This window comes from Apteryx rowi, unplaced genomic scaffold (assembly GCF_003343035.1).
Source record: "Apteryx rowi isolate R43461 unplaced genomic scaffold, aptRow1 scaffold_32, whole genome shotgun sequence".
In the NCBI taxonomy this organism is placed as follows: domain Eukaryota; kingdom Metazoa; phylum Chordata; class Aves; order Apterygiformes; family Apterygidae; genus Apteryx; species Apteryx rowi.
Genome location: NW_020449641.1, coordinates 1,405,825 through 1,425,532, shown reverse-complemented (window position 1 = coordinate 1,425,532; position 19,708 = coordinate 1,405,825). Strand labels below are relative to the sequence as shown.

The 19,708-nt window shown below is 43.8% G+C and overlaps 1 protein-coding gene across 4 annotated transcripts in view; it reads left to right on the top strand.

Annotated features, from left to right (window-relative positions):
* DIS3L2 (DIS3 like 3'-5' exoribonuclease 2) overlaps window positions 1–19,708 on the top strand; it is a 204,361-nt gene that overhangs the window by 80,394 nt on the left and 104,259 nt on the right. For all 4 annotated transcript variants that reach the window (XM_026070976.1, XM_026070977.1, XM_026070975.1 and 1 more), the window contains one exon: window positions 6,187–6,360. In XM_026070976.1, the coding sequence (XP_025926761.1) occupies window positions 6,187–6,360 (174 nt within the window). The remainder of the gene's footprint in view (window positions 1–6,186; window positions 6,361–19,708) is intronic.

Below are 19,708 nucleotides of genomic sequence, written 5' to 3'. Positions count from 1 at the left end.
GCATGAACTGAAGTGGCCTCCCTTGGAGCCCCACTTAACTAGGGGCTGGCTGTGCTGTGAACTTCCCTATGACTAAGTTTCTTACTGGCAGAGATTTTCTTTGTCTTTCTCTGACTCCAACAGAGGAAAGACTGGAGGGTGATTGTACTGCTTGGCTTCTTGTTGTGAACAACCCCTCTTTTCAGCACAACTGGGGGAAATTAGGAGAACTGGCTAATGTCTTGTTTCATTGGCTAATGAGTGTTTCTCTAATTTGTGCTTTTGACAGCATTGTATATTCTCATCTGGCTGCTTCAGTAGTTTCCAAGATGTAAAGGGTGTTGTCAGGAAAAAAAACTTCCATGATTGTCTTCATACATAGTCGTTTCCTCTGGGATTCAGTTGCACTTCAGTAAGAGCATTATGGAGATGGGAGCATAAAACCTTGGTGACCCATTTTGTTTTTAGCTATAAATACATGCTTGTTTAAACACTGAAACACAATGAAACCTCTTGAATGTCCCAAAAGACCTTGTTTGTTTTTTGGACTTGTTTATCAACTGGCCATGTTGCTAGTCATGGGCCACCTGAAGGAAAGACGAGGAGCTGATCAACAGTTCACTGCATGCTTGCTTTTCTGAACTTTCTTGGCTGGGTGGCTAGGTGAGGAATCAGACCTCCTAGCTGTGGTTATGTTGCTTGGAGGACTGTCACCACACCTTCCTGAGTGTTTCTTCTTCTCTAACACAGGTACAGCCACTTTGGTGAAGTTGTTCAGGCTGGTTTGATAGAAAGAGCCATTAATATCACAGCCAGTCCCCAATCTGGCAGTCGAGCAAGTTCTTCCTTCCTATTGGTGTTGCCCCCTGTGTCAGTGCCATGCTTCCTGGGCTCAGATGCTCCTTTGCCCCGCTGCCCACATTAGAGGAATTGGGAATATGAGTACCTCGTGGCTCTAGGGACAGTGTGTGCTGGAACTGTGCACCCCTTAGCTCTGCCTACAGACTTCATGATATCTCTTTGGCAGCACCACATTGGTTTTGAAAATATCTGGACTATAGAGCCTCTAGGTCTGCACCATCTAAAGTCTGGAAGTATCACAGGGAAAACTCCGTCAGTAGTTTGGCAGTCATTTCTTTTGGATGCCTTGAACATTTTCAGGTACTTTCCATCCTGCAGCTGATCTCTTACAACTGGACATGCACCCTCCTTTCCTTTCCTCTTGGGAGGTTCAGTGCTGTGTTTCCCAGCACAGTTCACAGCATCCTTTTGGTCTTCATGGTGACTGGTGGGTTGCTCTGTGGTGGCACTGCCCACCCAGGGTGGTCACCTGCACTGAGGAACCTGGCAGTCCCTGGAAGTCCCCTTGGGGCAGGGGTGTGTTTCTGTGACCCATGATTGCCACCTGGTGGTCACCAATGAGACACTGTACCCTCTGAAGGCCACCCTGTCACCCCTGACTGTGTGCGCTCACCTGCAGCTTTTGTTGGGCTCAGACTGGTAGGTAGGAAGGAGCGGGGAGGAACTAATGGCTCCATGTCCAGCTGGTGATACCATGGGTGTGTTGTACTGCTGCTGCACTCTTTCCTAGCGTGGTTGCACAAGAAATGATTTTACTGTGGCAGTGAAATGCCATTTAACTATACCCAGTCTAGGTAGGAAATAAAGCAAAATAGCTCTAAAATGTTATCATTTTCCAGATAAATACAGTACAGTTATTTTCTGGAGACTTTTCTTTTTAGTTTTGGAATATTACTCCAAACCTCTCCGTGCCTTTGGAGGTGGATAAGGTAGTTTCTTTTCTTGCTCACACAGTATGATGATGGATGAGACTATTAAAAAAAAAAAAAAAAAAAAATTGGAAGTAAAAATGTAGAATCACTGATTCCCTCTGTGTATCTTTTAGACACGGTGATACATGGGGCTTGTGTGGCTATTCTAGCTCAGGGCCTTAGATATTGGTCTGTCAAGGTGACAAGATTTGCCATGGGATTTGCAATAAAATGAAACCTTGCAGTCTGTTCTTTCACTTATTGCTCTTTCCAAAGTCATCCAAGTGGTTTGAATTCCTTTCATCTCCGGACATTTTTTTATATATATATATATTTATATATTTATATATTTATATATATATCTCTGTGTGTGTATGTATTTATATGTGTGTGTGTATACATAGATGTGTGCATATATATATATACATATACACACACACATATATACACCTACATATATTTATTTAGCTCAAAATATATTTGGTTTGAGGGGAAATGATGAGATAACCTCAGATAGCTCATTGTAAGGCATGAGGAAAGGTTTGATCTCCAGCCAATATAGCTGTATTGGAAAAAGACCTACTTGCAAACGTGATTGTCTCTCAGTAAAGCTGTGTTCCCTTGGCGTTGCTAATCGTGCTGGTCTGGAGCATGGGATGACTCCGTTTCCACAGGGAGCACGATGCTGCTCCCATGCTCTGACAGTGGGTAGCCCAGCAGTCAGCGGGAGGCAGCTCGGCAGTGCAGTTAAACTGAACTGAGCTCTTGGGAGCTCTGAGTTTCTCCATGACGCAGCTCAGCATCTCTGAGATGTTCGGCCCTGCAGCAGTCTTCCACCATGGCCTTTGGACACTTCCAAGCTGGTGGCTCTGGTGTCCCCACTTGGCCCCATGCTGCTGGCCACTCGAACCCTGGCCGGGTCCAGGCCTGGTGTGGCAGAAGCAGCTGGGTGGCCTCCCTTGCTTTCTCCTCTCCTGCTGCTGCATGACCTTCCCTCAGGAGTGGTGGCTTATGGATGTGTAGGATGTTCCACTGCTGCCGAAAGACACCCTCCACGTAGGATCACAGTGAGCAAGTTTCTTCTAGGGAGAGATTGAAAAAGGTTGTTAAATCCCCATGGAAGATATTCACTCCCGTTTGGGAGCCTGCCCGGCTTTCCAAAGGAAACAAGCCTTACGTAATTGTGCTTTGTCTTTTTGGACAGTCCTTATCACATAACCTTGGAGCACGTTGGCTGGTTTCAGCTGAGTCTGGGGAGCCGAGAGGGCTCTAGTGTGTGCTTGTGGAAATGGGTGGCTGCATAGCGGGGAGAGATCCGCTGGGCAAAGAGGAAGATGGAGCATGAGTGTGGCTCTGCCTCAGGCACACACTCATGGGAACCCAAGCCCTGGTGAGTCTGCAGCTCACAGGGCAGTTCAGTTGGCTTGCAGCTGCACCTGCTTTGGAGAAATACTTTTTGAGCATGGTTACGCTTTGCATGCTTCCCAAAATCCCAACTGCGGCACGTTCCCTTCCAGTGCTTTCCATGACTGGATACTACCACTGTGTCTGACGTCAGTACAAGGGTATTAAAGGATCTCTCCAGGGCACCCTAATACTCTTCTATCAGCGTCATAGAAAAGAAATGTTTACGTCTAACCATTATAATTTTTTTTAACCTTTTAACATTAAAAAAATACATATATGTAAGTCTGGGGTGTCCCAGACATGCCAACTCCCTGGGAGGGAATGTCTGGCTGCCGCTGGGCCATGCGTTTGTTGTTGTTTGTAAGCCTCTTGAACTATTCTTGCTGCCCTTGATGGCCACAGAAGCCCATGAGCAATTTACAGCCTGGCTCTTACTCCAGAGCCATCTATGATCCTTCATGCGTTACCTTTGATCACATGCTGTGCTGTCAGATTTTGCTCTGATGCAAGTCATCATGTCTGTGTGACTGTAACATGGCCCCAATTAAAGTCCATTGCACACTTTTATTTCAAGGTACTTGGGAAATGTTCCCTGGAACACTGTAAATCAAATGTTAATTGCTATTAAAATGTTAGTCCTATATCAAACCTCTGGGTAAACCCCTTATGGTTCATAATCTAATTTCAGTAAATGGATCAAGAAAACATGGGTTTCCAAAATGAGCTGGAAAACATTCTGGYGTTGAAAGGTGCTGTCCATGCCTTGTAATGCAGGCTTCCAGCCACCCTCTTGGTGTGCTTCCCTTCCCTGCTCTGCCCTTCCAAGAGAAGGGGCACCTGCGAGTTCAACCCTTGCCATGCCTTTTTTTGGTAGGGCAACATGTTCCCTCTCTTCCTTTTTTTTTTTTTTATTCTTCTCAATTCGTCCTTCTGGCCATGAAAGTTGTTTGAGTCGAGATACCTTTTCCTTTGCCTTACAGAGTTTAGTGCGAGGCGTAAGGTTCAAGCACAGGGTCCCAAGCTCAAGAGTGGTCCTTGTGAGAGAGCTGCTGGAGGGCCTGAAGACCCAGAGACTCATCCTCGCTAAGTCTCCCAGCTCTGCACTAACTTTGGGAATGAAATGGTGATTTCTCTGGTTTATTGTTACTGCTGAGAGAGAGGGAGATAAAGCTGATGTCTCATTTATTTACATTAAAATAAGGATCAGGCTGGGACCAAACTGCAGCAACAGAGAATTAAGCCTAGATGCCAAATGTATACGTATTTCTGCCATAGAGTTTGTACATAAAATTGAAACAATGGAGGGAAATATCTTTTATCCTTGTTTTCATTTTTATTTTAAAGCCAGGCAATGTGAACTCTACAATTTACCGCGCCACAAAGTGCACAATCCTTTTCAGCATATTACACGATGTGACAGGTTTATTACACAGCCATTTCCCGTTGTGAAGAGAGATAGCCTTACTCCCATAAAGAAGATGGGCTTGCTTGCACTGCATAGATGGGGTTTGTTCTGTGGCTTTATGGCACATTTGAAGCACTGAGAGCATCTTGCTTGTCCAAATGACAAGTACTCTATTCTGGCCCCGATTTAGGAAAGTAATTAGTGCGTGTTCTCACTCATTAGAATTAAAGTAGAAGGATCAATATAACGATTGTGCATTTTATGCAGTGGAAAAACACTTATTAGAGTGGCTGTATTTGCATCTCTTTTGTGTCATATTTTGATGGATTTACCTAAATTTCAGCTGTAATTTCCTTGGGCCAGGAATGTTATCTCTATTGCATGTAAAGTGCCATTCATCCTAATGGCAGTGTGTATGGCTGTAATTTATATATATATATATATATATGTATGAAAATATTAAAAAAAAAAAAATTACCTGTGTGCTGCAGAGCAGTCTGGGGATGAGAAAGGGGGCAAAGAGAGCTACCCTGGGGGACAGGTTCTCATCTTACATTTGTAACCAGGTAGGGAGGGAACAAGTGTCCCACTCTAGAGTTCCCATTTACGCACTATGTCCAGAACTGAGTACTTATCTGACACCAAAGCTCTCGGACAGATGCTTGCTGGGGTTTGCACTGGAGCAGATGGAAACTTTCTCTCTGCATAATAGAGCAGCAGCCTCATCCACACATGTGCAAAATACTGCATCAAAGATCATTAGCATGTGGGATACAATGTTTCTGCTATCTATGACTTGTTTCTAGATAGCTGGCTCCCCTCCAGTTGAATGATGGTCTGGAGGCTCCTCCTTAGGATAGGAGGGACAGACTACTGGGAGCATTCAGGTCCTGGAAAGAGCCTAGAAAATGTTTGGAAAGACAATCCATGTGCTTGTTTGTGCATGCCATTCCTGTAAGAAAGGCCATTAGGGTTCTCCACACCTCTGCCTGCATAGGGCATCGGATTGCCCAGGTGGAGAGGCATGCTCTCTGGGGTGGAGAGCAGTGTGATGAGCTCTCTGGGAACTGTCTTCTGCAGAGCTGTCTGGGATCTGGTGGGAACCTGTTCTCCATGCAAAGCTCAGGTAGTGGAGATCAGTCATGTTTTTTTAATGGTGAGGAGAGGAAGGGAAATTTCAACTCTTTTTCTTTTTTGGTAGCATGCGGTCACTGTATGAAAGAGTTTGGGAACCAGCCGTTTGTAAAGCTAGAACAGTCTGTGTGGAGAGTTGCACTTTCTTGTTCCTATTGGACATCTCTATGGTTGCTATTTTGTTTCTAAAATTGAACACTGTTATGCCTCTACAAAAACCTAATAATACAAAACATCATTTTAAAATGAGATACACGAAATCACCCAGGGTACTGTCTGGCTGGTGTTTTACACCTCTAGCAGACAGAAGTCATGGTATGTTCTGAATTCCTGCCCAGTCCTCTGCCAAAACTCAGGGAGAAAAAGTGAACGGGTGAAAGAATATGTTTGAGGACTCAGTCACAAACTCAGCCTCTCTGGAGGGGACAATAACAACGTGAGAATTCTAATTATACACTTAAAACATCATCCCTTTCTTTCTTTCTGCAGGCAGATGGCCAAAACTCTTGGGCAGGCAGGGGAGATTGAGCCGGAAACAGAAGGGATCCTGACAGAATATGGTGTGGATTTCTCTGACTTCTCCCCCGAAGTCCTGGAATGTCTTCCCCAGAGCCTGCCCTGGGTTATCTCACTGGGAGAGCTGGCCGACAGAAGAGATTTAAGGTAACATAGAAAAGCTTGATCTCTCACTTCTTGAATTGGTTCAGGGCTTTTTATTTTGTTTTTTGCTTTCATTACACTTTGAAAAGGCACTGACTTACTATGTGTTACCTGTGCTAGCTTGGAAATAGACTGCTTTTCAAAGTACCTGCAAACCAGAAAGATCAGTTCTTTGGAGAAGTATTTTTTGAACCATAGAGGCTTTCTTTCAAAAGGATTGTTGAAAACTGGAAATTTGGTGTTTGGCTCCTAATCTGAAAGCTTTATGTTTTTGTCTGGAATGTATTAGATATTTTAGTGATAGTTTTATAGAGATTTTCTGAATGCCTGGCAGATCAAATGGTCCTGGACATTGTTCCTTTGAAACTGAAGCACAGGTAGAGCCTGGCCTGTGTTTGCCTGTCCAGTCTCAACGTTCTTCACTGTTCAGAAGAACTGGTATCATGTGGAGCTTATGACAGCTCTTGATCAGGTTAGCATTTGGCAAACATAGTCATTCCCTGCAACCTTGCAACTTTGTGCTGTCCACCTACCTCATATTATCCATACCTGCAGTTTAGTGATCTTCCCACCAGCTTTCAGGAACTCCACAATCTGTTGAGTGACAGACACTCTGACATTGCTAGTCTACCCAAAAATAATGGGCTTGCTATGCTTCAAAATGTCAGATTAGAGTCGCCTTTTCACTAGACAAGATTTAAGGACAAAAGAAGAGTAGTTTAATGAAAACCTAGCTTAGCAATAAAGGAGGGAAGTTCCAAAAAGCAAAACAATAAATAGGTTATTAAGATGATATGGTGTGTTCCACTCCCACACTTGCTTATATTAGAGCATTGTGTCTCAGCTGGCAGCTCTCATTGTGTTGTGGGGGACGGATTCAACAGTTCAGTGTAATGATGCTTTCTTGCATGTTGCTGAGGTAAAACAGCTTGAGTCCTCAAGACAGAGATTTCCACTGTTTGCAGTGGTACAAGCACTTAGGTGCATGTGGCAAGCCCTTCTCCCTCTTAGTTTATCTGTGTTGTTGATGTGCACACTAACAAATTGAGTGGGTAAGTGGATAAACTCCAGCCACCTGTATCCAACTGGTTACCTTTGGACCCAATTCTGCACTGCAGCCTGCAGCCTTCTTACTGCTTTGCCTTAACTGAACTTCAATTGCCATACAGTGGAATAATTCAGGGGAGAGTTGCACTCCTGACTGAGTAGTGGTAACACTCAGATACCAGATCCAGACTGTAGGCTTGCAGTAGCTTAGAAGGGGGAAAAAAAAAAAAAAAAAAGCAGAATTCATTATAAAGTTCCAGTTCAGAAGTCACTGGAAAGTGCTTATTTTTATGTTTTTGACTACATTTCAGTAGCGTTCTCCATTTCTTCTGACCAAGTTCTTTCAAGCAAATAAAGAGCTTGACTTGTCTCCAGTTAGACAATCATTTTTGGGAACAAATCCCAAGTGAATTTCTTCTTTTTATTGCTGAATTATTACACTGGGACTTATCAAGGTGATAACAGTTTTGCAGTTAAGTCATTTAAATCCCTCTCTGCCCCTTCCTGACCACAGTGCATGCTACAAAGTAGATTTCCTTTTGATCCTCTCAAACATAAACATTTAACAGTCAAGGTTTTCTAGACAATTATTTGAGCTTAATTTCCTAATCCTTTTAATGTCAAGTGCCACACTGATGACTAACTAGTCTGTGGTCTAAACACATATGAAGATAACATGAGACTTCTCTGACTATGAAAAGCAAATTACAAGCAAATCTTCTTATTCGTTTCCTCATGGTGAGAGGTTTGTCTCCCAGAAAAAGATGGGTTTTATTAGTAAAAGTAGCAGGAGTCATCACAGAGTGGAGTCCTGCACTTGGAGACTGGCTGCCTTCTCTTCTGGTCTTATCCGTCAGACCTTGAGACTATCCCTGATGACTGTGCAGTCACAAGGTGGCTTGACTTCACCTTTGTATTAAACGTTAGCTTTCATGTTGGTGACAATCAGTACATTGTGGTCTGTCAGTGTGGTACAAATAGCTGACATGCACTGGCACAGGGTGGCATCCGGAGGGAGATGCCTGAACTTGGCTATCTGATCTGGGTGTACAGAGGGGTTGTGCCTCATTTTCCCGGGGCGCGCTCACAGCGTTCAGTAGCACCTGCCTCTGCAAGTGCCCATCTTCACTGCACTTTGTATATGTTGATCTGTCAGGCTCTTCAGATTACTGCAGTGTACAGTAAATGCTTGTGAGAGTGCAATATAAAATAAGTGACAGTGAAATAAAGGCTTTGTATTTCCTGTTAGCACTTCAAAATAGCTCATCCTGATACAGTTTGCATGTTGCTTACCTGACTAGAGTAAACATAAATTAGTTTGGCTTAAAATACTCTTGTCTACAGTAGAACCTTTCCAGGTCTGTAACACAGCACTATGAGTTCTGTTGGGTCATGAATTAGTAGTAGGCCTTTGGGATTTGGAACTGAGACCAGAGCAGTGTTAGGTTTTCTGGTGTTTCCTCCTTCTGAGATAACCTTCCTTTGCTTCTTTTCACCATGTGGAATGACCCTTTCCTCCTCAAAAGGTAACTTTGTGTTCTGCCGAACAGTTTCCTTAGCATGATCAGTTGTGTTTGTAAGTCAGTGTCTAGAGCACTGAGTTAGTCTCTCTCTAATGGAGGGATCTGTGGATGTGGTTTTAGATTAAAATGAGGCAATGTGTTTCACCGGTCTGCTGAGGCTGGGGAAGATGAGGGAATGCTATTTTGTTCATGCCATCTTGTAAATATGTTCCTTGATCTTCCTGCAAGTCTTTCAGTTTTACAGGAAGCGTGTTCTTGCCATGCATAGTCTGTTTGGATAGCAACTGTGATCTCACCTACATAGCCTGTGCAGAATTGCTTCCAAGAGATCTTTTTTTTCTTCATTTCTTCAGTAGTGGCTCACAAAGAACGTTTACATAATATTTTAATATTACTTAAGGCAGAAAAGATCCAAACCTCGTGGATGGCTTTGAAGTCTTTTAGCTGATTTAACTCTCTGCTCTGCCACTGGTGCACAGTTTTGCTGTGAACATCTGCTTTACCTATGTGGTTTTATCTATTTGTAAAATTAGACGAATATTCCATGGGCCCTTCAAGCTTAATTGTTTGTAAAGAGCACCGAAGACCTCTAATGAAAAGCACTAGACAAGTATTAGGTGTCGACATTGCAAACTGAAGTTGTATTTTACAGAGAGCGTGAAGTTTCATAAAGTATTAGAGTAGCGTGACTGAGGAAACTTCCCTTCCTTCACTTGAAATGTGATAATACAGATAGGACTGGAGTTCTTATTATTTAAGTTGACTGGACTTGGTGTTTCCTCATTATAATGAGAAGATAGTTTGAGGAGAGAAGTGTCTGGTTTGCTGTTTTTGGAGAAGCATTACAACATTAGTGTCAGAGAAATTTTTGATGGGTACATAGTTTCAGCCATTTTCCAGTCTTTTCCAGTGTTTCAACATGTAACTTTCATTTCCTTGTTTGCTTTGCTTTGCACTTAGTGTTTCAGTGGTGTGGGACAAAACTTAGCAAACAGAAGAGGGTCAGGGCAAAGGAGGAAATGCAAATTTCAGAGGTGGGTGCAGCAGAGAGGGGGATTGGAGGAGGAAGCCATTTGAAGAGTTGTAGCCAGGAATCTAAGAAACCCAAAAGCTGTTTCTAAGACTTGTTCCAAATGTTTCTAATTTCATTCATATCTTTTTGTTTCCTTTACTGCTTAACTGGGACAAGAAACTAAAGCCAGGAAAGTCCGATCATAGTGGGAAACAAAAACCTAAATATTGGAAAGAGAAAAAAGGCCGTTCTTTGCAAAGCAGTTCTGCCTTTTGCATGTCTCCCATTGTTGGTGTTACTGTGGAAAATGTATAACATCACTCTTTGGATAGCGCTACAGCCTCTTCAAGTAGAGATGGTTTATATAGTCTAACATGGAAGAACTTGAGGATATCTATTTCTTTACCATTTGCCTAATAATAAGTGAGCCTGTTGACCTCCGCTGGACTATTACAAATGTGAAACTTGGCACTCAAAAGTGCTTGCTCTAAATTTTCCAGTTGCTTTCTCTTTTTCCATTTGATGTCATCCTGCCAACTAGTGATTTTATTATTATAAACAGGACATTGTATTCACTTTTAAGAAGAAATATGAAGCTGAAGGTAAAATTACAAACTGCAGTTTCTCAGCTGGCAAAAAACAAAACAATGAGCTAAAAATACTGAGCAGAGAAAGGGTGCTGTGGCAAGAAACTGAAATATCTGCAAGATGGATATTGTCTGAAGAGCAGAAACTGACTTTAACCAAGCAACTCTGAACTCATGAGATTCACAGGCTGGTTGAGGATGGAAGGGGCCTCTGCACATCATCTAATCCAATCCCTCTGCTCAAAGCAGAGTCAACTTGAGCAAGTTCAGTTGAGTTTTGAATATCTCTAAGCATGGAGACTCCGCTACTGCTTCGGGTGACATTCCAGTGTTCGATCACCCTTACACTAAGAAGGTTTTTTTTCTTACGTTTAAATGGAATTTCCTGTATTTCAGTTTGTGCCCTTTGCCTCTTGTCCTGTCACTGGATACCACTGAGGAGAGTCTCTCTCTATTTTCTTTACACCCTCTCATCAGTGTGTATAAATACACATTGGTAAGATCCCTCCTGAGCCTTCTCCAGTCTGAACAATTCCAGTCATCTTAGCCTCTGCCTTTATGTCTGATGCTTCAGTCCCTTAATCATCTTCATGGACTACTTCACTGGACTCGCTCCAGTATGTCCATGTCTCTCTTGTACTGGGGAGCCCTGAACTAGATCCAGCACTCCAAATGTGTCTCACGAGTGCTGAGTAGAGGGGAAGGATCACCTCCCTCCACCTGCTGGTGACGCTCTTTCTAATGCAGCTCAGGATGCTGTTGGCTGCCTTTGCTGTGAGAACACATTGCTGGCTCACATTCACCTTGTCCACCAGGGCCCACAGGGCCTTTTCTACAAAGCTGCTTTCCAGCCAGTCAGCCCCCAGCCTGTACTGGTGCATGGGGTTATTTCTCCTCAGGTGTAGGACTTCGCATTTCCCTTTGAACTTCATGAGATTCCTGTCAGCCCATTTCTCCAGCCTGTTGAGGCCCCTCCGAATGGCAGCACAACCACCTGGTGTATCAGCCATTCCTCCCATGAGGAGCATGAGTATCTCTCCTGATTGCTAAAAGGCCTGGAGAGCATCAAACTGAGGGGACAGTGAGGATCCAGAGCATTGTCAGGGAACAGTTAATGCTCTCTTGCCTCCCCTGCAGGGCAGAGTTAATGAACTTTGGTCCTGCAGGCAAAGAGCTCAAAGAGCRCAAGGAAGCTTTCAGCTAAAGTTTGTATCTTGATGTTCCAGCTTGTGACTTAAATTGGCGCCATGCTCTTTGATGGGCTGCCACCCACCTAAAGATATCAAAGTTATTGAAGGCTAAATTGTAACTTTGGTTGCCCATTGAGAAATGTGGCATCTTGCCTTTGGTTGGTAAGGTAGGAAGAGTGGAGGTACTCTGGTAGGTGTTTGTCCTGCTGGGGAGGGAAAGCTCTGTTCTTAGCACTGTTTGTATTCGGAAAGCACTGGCAACAGGACAGTTCCTGTGTTGCGGTTCTGCCCACTATTTATGTCCTTCTTGACGAACGGTGCAGCTAGTAACAGGGATTAGCAGTGCTTATAGCAAAGATTTAACAACATGCTCTTTGTTCTTGATGCCCAAGGAGATTATTGGTTCATAAAATTAGAGGTGATGATAAAAATGGCAGCCTTGAGCTGTGCAAGGGGTTGGAGGGAAAGCAGTCAGCCTCTGAAACAGATGTCTTTTCTAGACAGGTGGAAGATKTAAGTTTGAAATGAGTGCAAGTCAGATAAAATATCATTAAACAGCTTGTTTCCTGGAGATTTTCCACTACAAAAAGCTAGTGTTAAGTAGAGCAAGACTTACTCAGCTATAATAGGATATGCAAAAATGCTCTGGTTTCTGATGGAAACTGAGAAATGGTTTGTTTAGTGAATATATAAGCAACATTGCTACAGACCTGAATGTCATCTTGGCATGGAGTAGAGACACAAACAGGGCCAGATTATGATCTCTGCCCTCTCACTGGGTACTGAGCTGTTCTGTGACTAATTTAATGGTTTCCATAGGGAGATATAACGTGCACAAAGGATTACTCAGTGGTGTCTCGGGATGACAGATCTAGTTCCTTTCTAACTGGGTTGATTCTAGAAGATGGTGATGGATGTACCTGTACTGGGTAGTTCTGCTATCCAAACTGTCTGGGGAACAGTACTCTTTTTGGATCAGTGAGAAGATCTAGCATTAGTTCAATACCCAGCTATTAGCTGAGTAAGTAAAACTCAGAACAAAATGGTGCTCCTGTCAGGGTGATGTGATTCAGCTCCTTGATTCTGATGTTCAGTTGTCTTCTTCAAGGCCTCCTCTCTGTTTTCATAACATTTTCTACTACCCTACACTGAAGAAAACAGCGATTGTGGTGGCACTGTTTTGTGCAAAATGATGCATGCTGTTTGCTGTCAGATGCTGCTGGTACCAGTGGCTGATGTGCACAGACACACTGGCAACTTCACTGATATTTTTCCTTACAGGAATGTGTGTGTGGTCATTGGAAGCACAGCGTTAAGCTGAATCAGTGGGGTGTAGTTGGATACCATTATTGTGTTCTGATATTGGAGGCCATCAAAACTAAGCTTGCTTAGTTAAGAATTCGTTATGCTGAAGAAACCAGTAATAATTTTGCAGCTAAGTTGTTATATATACAAACTTGTTCTTCCTGGCTGCCTATTTTATGGAGAGGATAATAGAAGGAGGTGAGGATAATCTTAGATCTATTGGAGAACATGTTCATTTCTTATTTGATTCCACTGTATTACAAGGTGGGCTTTAACTGGGTATGATGAGCAGAAGGTGTCCTGTCCTCTACATATGTAAATATGAAAGTGGTCCAGTTCAGAGGTACCAAGTTCTGCTACTTCCCCTGTTATTGGAGTGGTTTGCTGGTGCTGTTGTCTCTCTACAGGTTGGATATCATGTGGGTAGGTACAGGATGAGGAACACAAGTGTTGGTGTCAACCCTGGTATCTGTCTCTGATGCTGTAGCTGAAGAACCCCACAACCACTTCAGGATATGAGGCAGTATACCTCCATTATGGCATTCCAGGGATGATCACTGTAGGACAGGCTTGTCGTTACAAGGAACACCACTTTACTTATGGCCCCATTCTGATCTTGAATGATGGGAGTCCCCTTTACACCTATTACCAAATCCAGTGTTTGCATTAGGGTCTTATCCCAGCCCACCCTTTACATCTTTGCAGTGCTCTTTCTGTCTGCTTCTTATCTGGTTGTTGTGAGTTGGGTTTTGTCATATGTGTAGAAAACGATGCCTGCAGGACAGAGTGCCATAGTCAAAGTCTCAGTGTCATGATTCCTCATGTTGCAGGAGAGGGGGACACTGTTGTCGTCAAAACCAGGCAAAGAGAAAGAGGAAATCCTCTTTCTCAGTCTTTGCTGTAAGATTTGTTCAGAGGTCTAAAGCAGGCCTGACCTGTCCATCTGCCCTGAAGATTTGGGGTGACTGGGTCTTTGTTCCTAGGTTATTGTTGTATTCTCACTCTAACAAGAAAAAAAAGTCATAATATAGATGGCACACATGAAGATACTCTGTCTGAGGCAGAGTTGTACTTCAGACATMCCAGCATGCAAAAGAAGTGGGGCAGTCCAGAAAAGACTAACAAAAATACCCTGGGAGTTGAGGGATTGATTTACAAGGAAGGATTAACTGTTCAATGTGTATTTGCCAACATTGAAACTAAAAGTTTGTGAGAGATGTAGTAGTTAATAGTTAAAATATGTGGACCAAAGTGAAGAAATGAGAATCATTTAGGGTGGTGGAAGGATAGAAAGGGGTGTTATGAGGACAAATAAGGTAAAACAAAAGAAACCTTTCCTGTCCATCCTAAAATAGACTGTAGCTTTAGATTGCTAAAGAGCATATTGGAAACTCCATCACTAAAGATGCTTAATATTGTACTGGAGAAAGTCCTTGCAGACGTATTGTCAAGAGTAGTCCAGCTCTGACCTATGGGGGTTGGATGACCTAATGTCTCTTCCATTTCTAGCTCTGTGCATCTATGATTAAAGTAGTTTATATAATGCAAGTGCATTTTCAATTACACTCCACCTTCTTGCGTGGGATAGTGGTGGTGCAGAAACCTCATTATATTTGTGGCACAATTACAGCATGACTTGTAGGAAATATTGCTTGTACTTGGTCTCTCAGAGACTCTCTGATCTCTTTCATATATATGTTGGCTTTTCAAATAGTCTAGTTTTGTTACAGGGCTGCAGTGGTTTTTTTTTTTCTACTTCTTCCTTACTTTGAGACCATAAATATATAGCAGGAATAATTGATTCTGTTTCAGCAGTCCAGTGAGCACTCCTTGGAAATGTTTCGTGTTGAAGATGTGTAATAATATATCAGGAGTCATTGTCAGCCGCTCTCTTGGACCAAAGTCTGCTTTCTGAACCAGAACAGGACATTAGCTAAAACATAAACACAGGGATATTAAAAAGAACAGTATTGACTTGAGATATAAAGTTGAGCTTTTGATGAGTTGTATGCTGTGCTAGGTTTTTCTGGGGCTTATACAAACAGTGTTTGGAGGGGGCAGTTTTTGCTTCCAATTATTTTATAATTTCACTTCATTTTGAAATTTATGCACCATGCAAAAGGGGAGAATTTCGTGGTATGTCATGTGTTTTTGTTGGTGTGTTACAGGGCATTCAGAGTGCCATCAGAGATTTGTCAGGGTACTTCTATTGCATGCTTTTTTTTTAATATATCCCTTTTAAGAATCTGTCCTGGAAGCAGCCACCCTAGGGTTTCAGCTAAAATCTGCCAACGTCAAGTGTGACAAATGTGGTAGACGTTGCACGTAATAGATGTCTTTAGGAGTGGGAGGTTGAAGTCTCTAAAATGTTCAGGCAAAGATTTTTCTCTGAAATTTCTTTCGGAGAAAGAGTACTTCATACTCATTGAGTGATGAACATCAGCGGAATTGGTCCCATGCTTATTGGCACTTTTTAACAAACCTGTGCAGGCACTGTGCTTGAGCTGGGTTTACTTGCGATTGAAGAATGAGATTGACTTTTGTGGTTGCCATAACAATCGGACTGTTGTGCGAAAAAATGTTTGTAGCTTTCACTGGAGTGAGTTGACAGCTCTAGGATGCCTGTTCCCAAATTAAAACAACTGTTTCCAGCCCTGAGAAATGATGTCTGTTTAACTTTTCCAAGATGGAGCTCAGCAGGGTCTTAGAAATGACCTGAAGAGCTTAAAGATTCTGAAAGTACCTTTGCTGCTTAATTTTAAAATGCCAGCTCTGAGCTGAAGTTAATAAGGGTAAACCAGGATGCTGAGCTTTCACTCCCACTAGGCTATTGTATGTACTCACAAAGTGAAGAGAACAGGACAATCTAGACAGTCCCTAGAAGAATGTAAATGCATTGCAAGCGTCTAGACATGCAGTCACTCTTGCTGTAAATGTAATCTTAAAGAAGGCTTGCAATGCCTAAACTTTAATAAACAAAATGATGGTCATTGCTTTCTCACCTCCAACTGCTAGTCTGCAGCTGCAGCAGTCTGGTCTTCAGGAATACATAATGCTTCTGCAAAAGGTTCAGCTTTGGTGCTTCAAGCGCCCCTGAATGACTAGAGGGACTGTGGGCTGCCCCAAGCGTGGGGCAGGACAGAGTGGTCAGCATGTGGGTAGCCCCTGAGCTGTGTTTGCATCTCCGGTTGTACAGTGTGTGCATGTTGGGAATTCACAGCCAGCAGGTTTCAGCCAGCTTTTCTGTGCTGGTGGATGCCATGGCTTCCGGGAAATTCTTTGTTCTGTTTTATAGTTGTTTTGGCTGAGCTGATTTTCATGAGTGGCCAGTAAGCATTGCAGGAGACTGCCTCAGTCTAAAAGTTGCCCTTGGGAGAAAGCCAGGGCAGGGAGATAACTAAGGGCCGTGTTCAGGCACCTTAATTCCACCTAAGCTCCTTTGCCTGGGTCTCCGGTTGAGAGGGTTTTTGGTGGCTCCCTGCTCAGCCCCTTCCTTGGGTGCTCTGCATGACTGTCAGAGGCACCCAGCTCTATTGGGGGCCCAGAGACTTGTCAGTCTCAGTGCAGCCTATGACCCTCACCTGGAGGAGTCCAAGTTCAGGCAGGTGGTAAATCTGGGGCTTCAATCCAAGTGACTTGTGTCAGCGGCTGCCATGGCCAGGGACAGGAAGGGTGGTGATCTGCGGCACGCAGGAAGAGCGTGGGCATGCTTAGCCTGCCTGGCTGACTTGAGGGTTTTCTGATGCGCTAATGGGTATGTGCAGTTCTCTGAATTGCTCTTTGTTATGGTGGTGACAATTTGGGCTCAGTACCTCCACTGACAGCTTGATTCACCTGCATGCTGCTGGCTGCAAAAGCCGTCCGGTTGCGTTAGGCAGGCTTGCGTGGCCGCGTGGTGCTGCTTCGTTCGCTGTGTGCCAGCTGTCACTTTCTTCCACCAGCAGCATCAAGTTGCTTTACAGAAAATCCCACTGGGAACACCCTAAGTTTGCCCAATAACCGACCGTGCCAGGAACCTCGCCTCTGATAGAGCCTGAGCCATGGCTTACAAATGCAATGCTTCATCTTGATCCAAGTAGTCTTCCACTTGAATGAAGATGGAGCCCTGACCAGTGGGACTTGTAATCTCCTTGGGTCATAGATGTTTATGTTTTATGGCTAAACTTTAACTGAGCTGTTGAATTCTGAACAGTTTAGCTGGCAAAAAGCTAATATAATTGATACATTGTACCAAACCTTCCAACACCAGCTGTACAGCATTTTCTCTTCTGATTCTTGCAAACACCATTGCATGGATGTACTTATTTGCATAGAGAAAAGCAACTACTGTTGCAGACCTGTGATCTGTGAGTGTTTTAATTACCGTGATGGTAATTCTAGCGCACTGACAGACTGCTCTTACCTCCAGTGCTGCACTAGCCTTTTGTTTTAAGTCCGGTTAAAGGTAAAAAGACTAACTGCTCTGCAGATATGCTTGTCTGCTTTAATTAAGCTTCCTTAAGCTGTGCAAAAAAAGCCACACTTAATTAGCTTCCCTTAAATTAGGATTGATATACCAGCCTGTATATGTGCATGCTGTCATTACTGTCTAATAAACTGAGCTTTCTGTTCTGTGAGTTTTTTTCCCGGGTGGCTGATTTGAAAGATGGCAGCAGAGTCAGCATGTGAGCTTTGTCTTTAGCAACACGCCCGGACTGGCAGGGATGCGTTGGTGGTCATCAATCTGTGTCAGGGCTAGAGCTGGCTGTGTCTGTGCTCCCGGATACTGTCTGGGGATGGCAGGGTCTGTGCAGTGTGCGTGGCATGTGCTTTCCTGTCCTTTTCTTGCAGGTCCACCATGCTCAACGCAAGCCATTCCCCTAGCTCATGGACATTGCCTAGCTCTGGTGCCCAAAGCCCTGTGGCCGCAGGAGAAGGGAGGAAAGATTTTATTCTTCCATCAACAGGAGCTCCATGCCAGAGCAAGTTTCCCTCTGCAAACTTGCATTAAACAAGTTTTGGATGAAGAAGCTCCTATGGTCAGTGCGAGGAGGCCGGGGGTTTCTTAAAGGCACATGTTTATCTCTAGTCCTTTTCAATGTGAAGACCGGAAAATCTCTTACACTCCATGTGTGTCTTTATCTCCTAAGCCAGTTTCCTTTAACTTCCAAGTTGTGTGTGTGTTGGAACAAGTGAACTTGGAACATCTCATTACTTTTACAAAGTATGTTTTGATGATTTTAAATGAATAAAACAGATTTTTATTAGGTGTAATGACAATGAGAGATGGCTCCTTTGGGGCTTTTAAAGAGGGGAGAGAGAGGGATGATCAAGCTTCATAACCCACAGGGTCACCTTGGCAGCCTTCCAGAAGCTAGAGACGGCTGCCAATTTGTATTTATCTGTGGTCAATGCAAATGTGCATGAATGCAGCCACGATATTTGCTTGTGCTTAAGCAATGTCTTCGTTAGCAGGTGCATGAAAAGTACTGTTGCCTTGAGATTTAGTCCTACAACCTGCTGCAGGTTGGCTTGGTTATACTCAGAAATGTGGTCTGATATCTCTGCGATCCTTTGTGCCACAGCCTTAGGGATGTTGTTCAGACAGACAATGTGGTCAGTGGAGGAATTTGAACATTAACAAGAGGATTTGCCACATAGCAGGGAGCAACGTTATTTCTTCATCCACATGCTTTTTGTCAACTGCCTCCAGGGTCCTCTCTGTGGATTCGTATAGGAGTGGTTGGAGTGAGTGCCAAGGGAGGGGGACAGTTTGCAGGGCAGTGGGCAGGCTGCACTGCCCACACCCAGCCTTTCCTCCCTTTGCTTTTCATTGCGTTGCAGTGATTTGCTCTGGCATGAGAAGCGGATCTCTGAGGCAGTCTGGAGATAACAGGTGATACTGGTAGGACTGGAGGAAAAGCAAAAGGAGATAGCTGAAAATATGCCTTCCCCTGAGACCGTTCCCCGGGGGAGCACCTGTGCTGGGTGCCACACTCACTTTCTTACACACCAGCCCTGGTTCCTATAGCTGTCTGAAACTTCTCCAGGAATAAAAACTGAAAACCAGAAATGTAATTTCTTACACTTAATGCAATTACTGTTGATCAGAATTTGCTCAGAAAACTCTTGTTAGGTGTATTCCTTTGCACCAGAATTATCTCACTGCTATGAATTTTGAGCTCTGCTTGAGAATCAGTCTCTCTTGTTCCCTTGACTGCCTGGCCACCAGCTCCGCAACATGTCTGCAGGGTCCTTCTGCCAGGGAACATCATTCCCTGGGTTACTTGTTCAGTGACTTTCTTACCTCACCTTGCAGTCTGTGCCCAGAATAAACTGCCAGTGACAAGCTACAAGTTCAAGTCCCTTGAGTAGTTTTAAAGGAGAAGCCAATTTGAGCCTGGTGGTAAAACACATCCCAGCTGTACTGCATATAGAGGCTTGTGAGAAATGCTAAATCATATTTATATTTGTCTGGATATCTTTGCATCTGTGAAGTTAAATATCTCAGCCTGAGAGCTGTCTGTGCCTGCAGCCTGCATGCCGAGAGGCTGCTCTGAGCCAGGCCAGTGTGTCCTCAGCTGCAGCAAGCTGTGCACGAGCCGCTCCACGGGGCAGGTGGGGTGTCCGCACCACTGTCCCAGCAGGTTTGGGCTCTCTGAACTGGGGCCCACCACTGACCTCTGCAGTAGATTTGACTCGCCAAAT